General features: G+C 48.9%; 1 protein-coding gene across 1 annotated transcript in view; it reads right to left on the bottom strand.

Moving 5' to 3' along the window:
• LMNB1 (lamin B1) overlaps positions 1 to 4,710 on the bottom strand; it is a 31,781-nt gene extending 27,071 nt beyond the window's left edge. Inside the window, exon 1 of the mRNA XM_040344661.1 lies at positions 3,927 to 4,710. Coding sequence (XP_040200595.1) covers positions 3,927 to 4,285 — 359 coding nt within the window. The 5' untranslated portion in view covers positions 4,286 to 4,710. The remainder of the gene's footprint in view (positions 1 to 3,926) is intronic.
• Positions 4,711 to 12,631: the final 7,921 nt, after the last annotated feature.

The following is a 12,631-nucleotide window of genomic DNA, read 5'->3' as shown; positions in this document are numbered from 1 at the left end:
CCACTGGGGAACCCAAAAAATAGGAGGTTCGTGGCCTCTGTGCAATTCCATAGAGGCAGCTAGAGACATTGTAAAAGTAGAAGTCCCATACATGCTGGCAGCCTATGCCAGGCACGGTAAATTCCGCAACAGTGGCAAACTCCCCGAGGACCTCCCGCAGAATCCTGCTAAACATCCATTTCCATTCAAGAAAACTCTAGCCACAGGGTGACAGCACTGCTTCAACAGTTGTCCTGTAACTGGAAGCGAAACAACTTACTGATGTAGCGCTTACCCCCGAAGGAGCCGCTGGTTAGTTTGGGACCAGCTTTCCAAGTTGCCTACTTGACTTGATCTAGGGGTGACTTGTGTGAGCGCGAATAAAGAGCAAGTGTCCAGACACAAATTTAGTTTCAATGCTTTAATCCAAGGCCCAACATCAACATGACACGATAGAGAAAAGTTGATGAGCGTAGAAGAACTTTAGTATCAGGCCTTGGATTTCAGGAGAGAGCAAGCCTGCTCTCAGCAATAGTCAAACTCAATTCCTCTCCACCCAATCAGGGTGGGTAAAGTGCCCCCGGACAGGCAACTATCTCAGGCCTGGCAGCCGGAGCGCCACTTTTAGATCACTGGGAGGAAACAAACCTCTACCACAGGCCTGGCTCGGGCCTTTGCCACAGGCTAGACAATTTAGGATTTGTGAAAAACAGTTTGAGCAAATCCAGTTAGTTCAATCAATGTTACCCACTGACAGCTTGAGCATACCCGTCATACGGTGTGGTGACCGGATCCCCGATGGTTCGTCTAGGTCTCCAGGACAACCTCTAGTTCTAGGTGTTCCCGAGCCAACTCCCCACCATACAGCTCACGGCTTATGATCCTCTCAGCAGAAGGTTGGGACCCAGCAAGTCGCTGGAACCCCTTTCATTGTTAGGGTGAGGCTCTGCATGATGCCTGAACTCAGCCTGGCAGGACGCGGTGGCGGGGCCCATGGATGCGCGTACCCTGAAGGTGAATACCCCACCTGGAACTCTGGCCCCGCAAGAACCCGCCAAAAGCGGCCGCCACAGATATATCCCCCCTCCCAGCATGCCCAACAAGGGAGAAACTCCTCCGATTGGCTGCTGGAAGAAGGTGGGTTCCCCAGAATCCCTCTAGCACCAACTGCCGCCCAGGGGTGATAACGCACCCCTGGAGCGCAGACTGACCTACAGGACAAATTCTGGAAATGGCAGCCTAAATTTCCACAATTAGTGAATGGGAGTAAATTAACCCTCCCATTCCCCACTAATTTTAGTATAGCGCCCGTACTGAAAGTAGGGGGGGCGCTACACTGGACAAGACCTACAAATAAAAGGTTACGATGCATACACAAACAAAATCTGCTAGAGAGACTTGTCATTTATTCCATCTACAGTTTCATAAACTATAGATGGCATAACAGAACATGAAAGTAATGAAAGTATTGCTGAACCCCCCCCCCTCCCAGCAAATTCAAGATTGCATTTCCTATTGGTAAGTCAGGATAACAGCAAACATATTATGGACAACAACCTTGTCTATCTGCTTCAATTTTACATGTTTTATTTATTTTTAAAGTACAAGTTGTGTTGCAGGCTCAAGTTTCCATATTCTATTTCAGGAAGATTTTAGAGATGACCTCCAGGTTTTCCCCAACAGAAACCATGTCATGTGTCCCAACTCAATACAAGGAGTTTGCCACAAATATTTGTACAAGTGCAAAGAGTCATTATCCTAGTCAAACAATCCTAAAAAACACAAAAAACTACAAACAAGAAATACCATCTAGCTCAAGACTGACTATGCTAGAACTGACATATTAAAAAAATTAACAGTGAAAAGGCAATTTAGCGCCAAGAAGATCAGTGCTCGTCAGCCTGGGAGGAAGTGTGGTGGGTGTGAGCAAAATGACATCAATGTTACTGCTCTGGAGAGAATTGAATGAGCAGGGGGAGGGGGAACACCCAACTCACTGACAGGGCTTCAGCCACCAAAACAATAAGTCTATTAACAGGCTACAAATCTAATGCATGAAACTTAACCCTCTGCACACCAAAACCATCAAGTCAATTGTTTACCCCCAAACACAATATAAAACGATTGTGTCTGCAGTGCCCTGCCCCCCCCCCCCCCCCCGAAAGGGAATCCCCACCCCAAGTGTCTGAACTGACACACAGAAAAGCACAGCTCAATGGACATGGTGTGACTAAGTAACCGGTGCTCACTGAACATCTGAGATTTAGAGGAATCAGGGGCTTGGACCCACAGACACGTGTGCAGGGCTATGGGCACAAAATACATTGGGATTTGCCACATTAGATGCGATGGCTGCATACGTTTTTTTTCTCCATAACTATAGCTATAGACTGTTTGAATGTTGGCTGCTTCAGCAAGGACCGGCTGAGATTTGATCCATGTATGGGCAGACTGATTACAACAAAGTCAATCGACTTGGGGTACATCCAGCATGTTGGATTTCTAGCAATACCACTGTTCTCCCAGCAGGGACCGCTCCCCTTCCCCCACAGGGAGAACAAAATAGCTCCATGGCAGATACTGGCTCCGACAATCTGCGCCGTGTTGATGCCACACCAGCTGATCAAGATATCAGCTGCTGGAGTGATTTTGCGACGGAGGGCATTTCTGGATAGAACACCGACCTTGGATACAACTGTCCCTTTTGGGATAAAAGGCCTTGCATATAAATAAAAGCTGATCATTGTAATCACTCAACGGTGGTAAGTGGTTGGTCCAAGTTCTGCAAGACAGCTTGCTCTGATCCCCAGGTTAAACTGCCCCACTCCTAAGAATTAGTAAGCTGAAATATAAGGGTTTGCTTTTGTGTTCAATACAGTGTAATCTGTGATAGACTGTAGAAGGTTGAAGTAAATACAGCTCCGATAAGCTGCAGTGAAAAATGAGCTCCTTTAGTAGACCAACCCTACCGATTACACTCATGTATGGAAGGAGGGGGAGGGGAACCAGACGAACCCGATTTCCTGGCTGGAGAAGGAACAAACGATGGCATTTAGGCAACGAGGAATGACCAGTGATTTGAGGGGTAGAGCGCTTTACATGGACTGACCAGTGATTTGGAGGGGGTGTGTAATAGAGCATTTAGACAACTTACCAGTTATTGGGAGGGCGAGAGACTGTTTAGAGGACAGACCAATGATTTGGGGGGGGGGGTGCGCAAGAGCATTTATATTAGGACAGACCAATGATTTGGGGGGTAGAGGGGACAGACCAGCGATTGGGGGGGGGGGGGGCAACATTTAGATGAGGACAGGAAAGTGATGGGGTTGCAATAGAGCATTTGGAAGACAGACCAGTGATTTGGGGGGTATAGAGTGTTTAGATGAGGACAGACCCGCGATTGGGGGGGAGGGGAAAAAGTGATTATATGAGGATAGACCCCCGATTGGGGGGGGGGGTGATACAGTGATTAGATGAGGGCAGACCAGCAATAGGGGGGGGGGGTATACAGTGATTAGATGAGGGCAGACCAGCGATGGGGGGGGTATACAGTGATTAGATGAGGGCAGACCAGCGATGGGGGGGGTATACAGTGATTAGATGAGGGCAGACCAGCGATGGGGGGGGGGAATACAGTGATTAGATGAGGGCAGACCAGCAATAGGGGGGGGGGGGTATACAGTGATTAGATGAGCACAGGCCCGCGAGGGAGGGAGGGTTATGAAGTGATTAGATGAGGACAGACCAGCGATGTACAGATCTAGATAGCAGACAATAGCACAGTAAAGCATACCTCTCCCCCCAGTCAGAGGTGGGTGCATGGCACTGTCATAGGGCTCAGCGATTAGGCCATGTGACTGTCACCATCACCCCTCATTGGATCCCTCTTATTAAACACTGGCGTATGTGTGAATGGAGCCCATTGTGTGAATGGATGCCGGACTCACCTGCTCTGGATCTGCTCGTAGTCGCCCCTCAGCTTGCCTACTTCTATCTGTAGCTTGGCTCTCTCCCGGGCCGTGTCGTCCAGGGTCCGGCGGGCATCGGCCAGTTCAGTCTCATAGAGATCCTTGATGCCGGAGACCTCCCGGCTCCGGACCTCCTCCCGCTCGGTGACTTGTAGTTGTAGCACGCTGTTCTCGCTCTCCAGGCTCCGCACCTTGTCTATGTAGACGGCCAGGCGGTCATTGAGCTCTCGCAGGTCCTCTTTCTCCTGTAGCCGGGAGATGCGGGTCGGGCTGAGCGGGGTGCTCATGCCGCTGCGGCGGCTGGAGTGCCGGGGGTTGCTGGGAGTCGAGGTCGCCATGAGGCTCTGAGGAAGGAGAAGACTCGGTGTTCGGGTTCAGTGAGGTGACCGGGGGTGCCCGTCACGTGACCGGTCGGCTGGTTACAATGAACTTGAGGTGCTGGAGGGAGGGGCAGTGTGCTCCCCAAGTCACGTGATCCAGGGGTCGTCCACCGCGCGCTACAAAGAGAAAAAAACTCCACACGGTCGGCTAAACAAACGAAATCCCGCGTAAGGTCGAACCAGCCAATCAAATCCGTCCCAGTGGAGCCCGACCACGGAAGCCTCTTCGTGGCTTTAATTCAAATCGTAAAAATGAATTGCAGCGTGCCCAACAATACACCAGCAAATGATCTCCCCGCCAGACTCAGGCAGAGGCTTGGTCTCAATATGGCGCCAGAACGTGCACGTGGTACCCCGCGGCCAATCAGCGACTGTCTGCTAGAAGATTCAAATTGAAGGCTTAGCGAGGCGGGGGAGGAGGCGCGAATATACAATGGAGGGAGGGGGGAGGAGCCCCGCCCGGGGAATGAGGAGATTGGGGGGTGTGACCTCGCATGCTCGGGGCTCCCATTGGCTGGGCTGATGCGTGTGAGGACATTGAAAGATGCATTCACAGTCACACATCAATCTAAACAATGTCCAGCACAAGCCTGCAGTCTTCCCTGTGTGACTGCGTACTACACTACAGCATTGTGTGCTACACGCTAACCGTCTGCAGGAAGTCACACATCGCAATTCACTAACAATTATTCGTTGGTTTTTATTATCACATGCAATAATAAAAGAGTCAAATATTGAATTTGAGGTAAATACCACAAAATAATGAGATGACTCAATTCAATAAGAGCCCTTTCACACTGCCAGCGCCCGTAAAAAAGTGGCCGAATAAAGGGTTAAAAGCAGTACTTTAAGTGGGCCAAAAGAGGTGCAGGTACTCAATTAGGCGCCGATGCCCCCCCCCAATACTGAACATGAAAATACCCTTGGCTGCGTGTGATGGGCACAGTGGCTGCATTTGATGGGCACAGTGGCTGCATTAGATGGGCACAGTGGCGACAATTGATGGTGGCACGGTGGCTGCGTGTGGTGGCACAGTGGCTGCGTGTGATGGCACAGTGGCTGCGTGTGATGGCACAGTGGCTGCGTTTGATGGGCACAATGGCTGCATGTGATGGCACAGTGGCGACAATTGATGGCACAGTGGCAGTGTGAGTTGGCACAGTGGCTGCATGTGATGGCACAGTGGCGACAATTGATGGCACTGTGGCTGCGTGTGTTCGCACAGTGGCTGCATGTGATGGCACAGTGGCTGCGTTTGGTGGCACAGTGGCTGCGTGTGATGGGCAGAGTGGCTGCGTTTGATGGGCACAGTGGCTGCGTTTGATGGGCACAGTGGCTGCGTTTGGTGGCACAGTGAGGCTGCAATTAATGGGGTTTTTTTTAGTTAGAGAAGGCAAGCTCAAAATAACTCAAATATTTTTTTCTGCCATTTTTTTATTAAAAAACTGATGGTCACCTCAGTCCAACCCCCCCTCCCTTCAATACAGTCAATTCTTTTCTTACTTTCTTCTGTCGCAGTCCTGAGTCCAGGATCCAGACAGTAGCAGCACTAGGAACTGTAGACGCAGGCTGAGCTGAGGCTCCTCGTGACTTGGGCTTCTTTCCTTGCCGCCGACACAGCTCCCTGCGCGAGTCCTCCTCTCACCTCTCACCTCGCCTCCGGCGTGACGTCACGCGGCGCACGCCGGGGAATGAACCAACTCTCCTCCATGGGGGGGGGGGGTCGAGGAAATGCACAGGACAGGAGTGACAGGACAGAGGAAAGAGAGCCAGGAGCGCACTCGGCAGCAGTGAGTCGGCACCGGCGGGGCAGCATACAGTTTCTTTTGGGACTGCGCTGCCTGTCTGACACACATTACCGGCCCGAAACTCGACAAGCCCACCGGCTGCGTTCCGGTACTGTAAACCCACGTACTGGGCGCACGGAGAGGTGCTGGTACTCTCCAGGGCCATTTTTGGAAGTGGCGGTACTGAGTACCGCCGCGTTCCGGCCCAGTTAAAGCACTGGTTAAAAGCACCCTCAAAATAATGATGCCAAGGCGCTTCCCATTGATTTCAATGGGAAGAGGCGCTTTAGGAGCTGCTTGTAGGGCATTTTTTAACGCCCTGCCAGTGCAGCGCCTCATGCCTCGTACACACGACCAGTTTTCTCGTCGGAAAAACTGCTATGACAGCTTTTGGCCAGGAAAACTGGCCATGTGTATGCTCCATGGCAGTTATCCCAACAGCAAAACTGCCGGGAGTCACGGCGGGAAAAATTAGAACATGTTCTATTTTTTTCCTGCCGCGATTCCTGGCAGTTTTCCTATGGGAAACACTGCAGTGGAGCATACACAAGGCCGGGTTTCCCGGCCAAAGCTCTCATGGTAGTTTTTCTGCCAGGAAAACCGTCCGTCTGTAGGGGGAAAAAGCTGCCGAGCAGGTTCCCGGCTTTCCCCTCCCCCGTACGAGGCATCAGTGTGAAAGCACTCAGGCTTTCACACTGGGATTGCAGATGAGGCTTCTTTTAGGCGCTTTACAGGCGGTAGTTTTAGCGCTAAAGCGCCTGAAAAAAACCCAGTGTGAACGGGGTCTAAGAATCACACATATTAGTTATTTACCTCATGGTGGAGGAATGTACAAAACACCAGTCAGAGGGCTCTGTACTGACAAAGAGTAAAAGTATACAATGTATCCGTGTGGTAATATTCTGTCCTCAGCTCAGGAATGGAAATAAGGCTCCATTCACACCATGAGCCTCACAGAAACAGTACCGCATTCCTCTTCAATTCACATGCCATTCAGTGTGGTGCCATTTGAGACCATTCATTCAATCACATCGCACCAAAGAAGTGCAGGCACCTTTTTTTGAGCCACACCGCAACCACATCACATGGCCATTTTGTATAGTGCAATCAGGTGCAGCCAAACAAACTGCGTTTGCAACTTGCTTTTGGGGTGTCGTTAAGTTTGTATTGACACCCGCAGCGGATCGCAACGGCAGTAACAATTGTATGCAGTGCAGGAAACACGTACAGATCGCAGCATAGGTAGGTACCTAGCTTTCACATGGGCACCTCGGCTATGTGGAATCCGCTTCATAGAAGAGACTGCAGAGTCCGATCAGGTCCTCCTGAAAAACTGAGAGGTGGACCTGATTAGACAGCCCGTGTGAAAGGTGCCTAAATGGGAACATTTCACTGGAAGAAGATGGTTCTGTGAAGGAAGGCACACAACAGCTATTTATACACTATATTCAAATGCCTGACTGTGTGTAATCATACACTTTACCATAAAAAGCATCCGCATGCTCTGGAAACCATTCCGTGAAACTGCACAGCACTATACGGTTTCCTTGCTGCTGCGACTTTGGAAAGGGTTTCCCTGTGTTTTTTATGGGTGCAGCAGCCCAGTCACATGAGAGGGCTGCTTTGCCTCTTGAAATGTGGCAGCAGGGAAACCGCAATAGTGTGAACCTAGTCTTATGAAAAATTCACACCGTAAAACTGTGCAGGAAAGGTAAGTTCCATGCGCATTTCTGGCACCACGCATTAACACACTACCCTTGCGAGAAATGCGTAAGTGCCAATTAATTGTTAATGGCAACCCAAACGCATCTCACAAATGCAGCAAACTTGCAACCACCCAACTGCATGGCACCATAGTATTGTGTGGTTTGGTGTGGTGCGATTAGTGCTTGCACTACTTTTAACCTTCCAATGCAGCGTCAAAACCAAAATGCAAGGGACCCAATACAAGGCATTGGGGGAGCTCATTAATTTGCAAGTTAGTGCATTGCCACCTGCTGTGGGTGGGGGTCTACTGCACCCGTACACGTGTGGTAACACCTCCCCCCGAAGACATGCTCACCAATGCCCAAGACCAGGCGGAGGCTGCGGTCATGTGAAGAATCAAACTTAAAGGCAGTTCCGACTTAGAGATGAGCCATTTGTGTGCAGCCATAATGTACAGATTTCCTCTGTGAGAAGTCTTACCCATGTTACTACACACGATGTTGTACTAATGTATGTTTTGCATCGGGAAGGACATACTGAGCCTGCACCCACTCCACCAGTCCAGAATACCTCTGTTACCTCACTCCAGTAATAGAATGGTGTCCCGCTAAGCACATGGCGTAGACCTCATGCATGCTTCTTCCTTCCCATACCTAGTAATCAGGGGACCTCCTAAAGCTAGTCTTCTCCTTTTGACCAGGGGAGATGGAAAGCTAAGGAGGGAGTCAGAGCACCAACCTCTTTGCTACTGGAGGACCTATGACCTAACCAGGTACCACCCCAAATGACTGGTTGCTGTTTCCTTTTGTTTACCCATGGCAACTACCTCCTCTTCCTTGCCTTCCAGAGTTAAAGGGTCACTAAAGGAATTTTTTTTTTTTTTGCTGAAATGACTGTTTACAGGGTATAGAGACATAAAAGTTAGGGCTCTTTCACACGGAGCGGACCGTTTCTGGGTCCGCTCCGTGTGTCCGCCAAAGCTCAGCGGGGATCCCCGCTGAGCTGTCGGCGGATAGGGCGGTCCCCGCACACAGTGCAGGGACCGCCCTGTCTCTGCTCCGCTGTCCCCTATGGGGGACCGGATGCAGACGGACCGTCTGTCCGTCTGCATCCGGTCCGTTCCGCCGAACGGAAGAAAAATAGGGTTTCTTCCGTTCGGAAAAGCGGATCCCGACTGACGCGGACACTAGCGGATGCTCCATCCACTAACGGACGCGTTCCCATAGGGATTCATTACAAGTCCGTTAACGGACTTGTAATGAACGGACAAACGGTCCGCTTGTGTGAAAGGACCCTTAAAGGAACACTAAAGGTTCGTTTTTTGATAGATCAATTGATTGCTGTAAGCTAGAGCATTTAAAAATCACTTACCTCGTTTTTCCTTTTGACCTCCAAAATACAGTAATCCAGGTTTGAAAATGCCATTTCCTGTCACTCCTCTTCTTGCTTTCCACCAGCATCTGAGCCGGTTTGCATGGTGGAAAGCAGAATGTGCTCACCCCCTCCCTATGACTACAGCCCTGCATGAAGATGCTCTCTTTTCCCTCACAGGCATGAAGGCTAAGCCTAATGGGAACTGTAGTTCCCATTAGCCCGTGATGTAGCAAGAATGAATGCGCAACGCAAACCAGGAAGTCAGTGAGAATAACGATTCAGGAGTGACGGAGGTGAATAAAACAGCTCAATTTCAACAGGTATCAAACTAGTTATAATGCAAAACATTACTTTTTACTTTATCAGCTATTGTCAGACTTTAATTTAAGAGGAAAATATTTTTGTCTTTACAACCCCTTTAACTGATTCCTTTTAAAAATGATTACAAATAGATAAAAAATCAATAATATAATGTGCCTGTAGGTTAGTTTCACTTTTAAACTGTTTTCATGTTCCTGTGAACTAGAGAGACACACAGAACAAAAACAAACAAATCCAGGGCAGTGTTTTGTTTAAAATGAATCTGATTGGTTCTGTTAAGTTTTAGACACACAGTAATGACAGCTTAGACCTAAAGGGCCAGATTCACGTAGCGCAGCGGATCTATAGATCCGCTCGATCTACGTGAATTAAGATCCGCTCCCGCAAGTTTAGGAGGCAAGTGGCTAATTCACAAACAACTTACCTCCAAACTTGCGACGGCGGATCCTAACTCCCCCGGCGGAATTCAAATTCCGCGGCTAGGGGAGTGTACTATTTAAATCAGGCGCGTTCCCGCGCCAATTTAAATGCGCAAGCGCCGTCCGGGGAATTTCCCGGCGTGCATTGCTCCCACTGACGTCACTAGGACGTCAGTGGTTGCGACGTGAGCGGGACTTGCGACGCGTGTGTTCGTGAATTGGCGTACGCAAACGACGTAGGAAAATTAAAATTCGACGCGGGAACGCCGGCTATACTTAACATCGGCTGCGCCTGATAAAAGAAGGGGTAAGTATACGACGGAAAACCGCTACGGAAACGACGTAAGAACACTGCGACGGGTCCGTGTACGTTCGTGAATTTGCGTATCTCGCTGATTTACATATTTATTTATCGTAAATCAGCGGGAACGCCCCCGGCGCCATTTTTAAATTTAAAAAAAGAACCGACAGTGTAACACATTGTAACACTGTCGGATCTAGCCCTATCTATACGTAACTGATTCTATGAATCAGGCGCATAGATAGGACCAGTGTAAGTCAGAGATACGACGGTGTATCTGTAGATACACCGTCGTATCTCTTTGTGAATCTGGCCCACAGTGTCCAGTATGATGGTTATAAGGAAAAAGACAACCAGGAAGTGTGGAGATCAGAGCATAAATACAGCCACTTCAAAGCAAAAACGAACAATAAGGACATGAAACCAGTACTGCAGTAAGGTAAAGGAAGCTATTGAGCTAAAAAAAAAAATTCCTTTAGTGATCCTTTAACTTTTTGTAGTGGTGTTGTACTTACATACCCCATAGTGCGCTTACAGACCCAGGTACTTTAGGAATATGTTAAGACCCAACATACACCCCTTTAATTAATTTCCAACCAGGCTCGAAGCAGTTGCAACAACCTTTACTGAAAATGCAGCGTAACATGTACAAAAGGGTAAAACGCCCTTTCCCTTTCTACCTCTAGTAGCGGCTGCCACACGTACTTGTACAGGTAAAGTCCTTTCGGAGGAAGTCCATAGTTGAAGAATCTCAAGCAGAGGTGTCCAGTGTGATGGGGATCACAACAAGTCTGTGCTCTGAAGGTGGACCACAGGTCCCAGCAAGTTTCTGCAAAATTCTTGTTCTCTTGCCTGCTTTGCTCCTGGGACTCAGACATCTTCCCTTTTATACTGTATGTCACAGGAAGGGAAGCTGGACCCCAAAACGCCTGCGAACATGATCAGGGAGAGTGGCAAGAAATATTAACGTCTTCCCCTGACCTGCGCAGCTGAGTAGCTAGCTAAACATAGTAGGCAATCCTGTTTATACTGCAGTACAAGTGCGCTGTGAAGGTGTGTTGGAGTGCCAATCAGAGTAAGAAAATGGTACCAGTATGAATGGGCCTTAAATTGTGTTATAAAGCTCAAAGTCTGCTTGTTAGATCAGCACTCCTTTAGGCTGGGTTTACACTTTTGCAAATTGGATGCGGCCTTCCTCGCATCCAATTTGCATGTCGGGAGATTGTGGCCGGCTCTCTATGGGGCCGGTTTACACATCTACGGACCGACTCAGGCACAAATTGAACACGAGTCCTGTGCGTCTTCTGGTGAACGGGGACGCACAGGACCCCTGCTGTGAGCTGCTCCATGCTGCAGTGTGAACCCAGCCTTAAAAAAAAAAATCACTGTATGTAGGTAGTTGGAAAAATGTTCATGTAAGGAAAAAAGTTAGACGATATACTTATCTCACCACGTATTCTGCGCTTGGCGCCAAGGCAAGAGTGATGTCACACTTCTTCCAGCTAAATGCTGGAAATGATGGAGGATCCCAAATCTTGTCTTATGCCCCGTACACACGATTCGAATATCGTACGACAGATCGTACAACTTTTTTCGCTTAATAGTCGCAAGTAGAAATTAAATAGGTTATTAAAATCACGAATATTCTCGTACGACAGAAAAAAAAATCAGAAGTGATGTCATGTGTTGTAATGTATTTGTATTGTATTTTCGGACGACAACTGTACTGACTAAACGAATATCGTACGATCTGGTACCGTACGAGAACATTTTTCGCGCATGTCCGATAAAATAATATCGGATGAACTGTCATGATCGGCTCTCGAAAGCTCTGTACAAACGATCATACGATTCTTCATCGGACAAATTTTTTTTCGTACAATATGCGGATCGTGTGTACAGGCCATTAGACTGGAGTGTCTTCTGAGATTTGTGGATATAATCCCATTGCACTGCTTCCTGGGTAAAGCCTGAACTATAGGGGTGCTGAAGCAATAAACCTTAGGTTAACCAGTGATCATCATACAGAGAAGCATATGTAGCGCCCTGCTCCCAAAGATGGGGGGGCTATTTCAAATTTAGGGGATGTCTGGGCCAATAGTTGGGCCCAGACCTGTTGAATTGTGTACAAATTTTCCTCTGTTCTGGCTGTGGTACTGCCTGGTAGTATTTTTTCCCTTGTTGCCTCTGGGTGGCGTTGCCACTTCAGGCCCATGTTGAAACGCAGGTGTACCATGGTGTATTGGGTGTCCCTCCTTGGCAGCAGAACAGTGGGAGTGGTGACCCCACTGTGCATGCTGGGAGGGGATACTTAAGGGACAGACGCCGTTTTTCGGGGTCCTTTGCCTTGTGGCCCACCTGGAGCGAGGTCGGTATGCGTGATTTCAGTCTCGGG

The sequence above is a fragment of the Rana temporaria genome, chromosome 1 (assembly GCF_905171775.1).
Source record: "Rana temporaria chromosome 1, aRanTem1.1, whole genome shotgun sequence".
In the NCBI taxonomy this organism is placed as follows: Eukaryota; Metazoa; Chordata; class Amphibia; order Anura; family Ranidae; genus Rana; species Rana temporaria.
The sequence above is the reverse complement of the archived record's forward strand: the minus strand, read 5'-3'. Positions and strand labels throughout refer to the sequence as shown.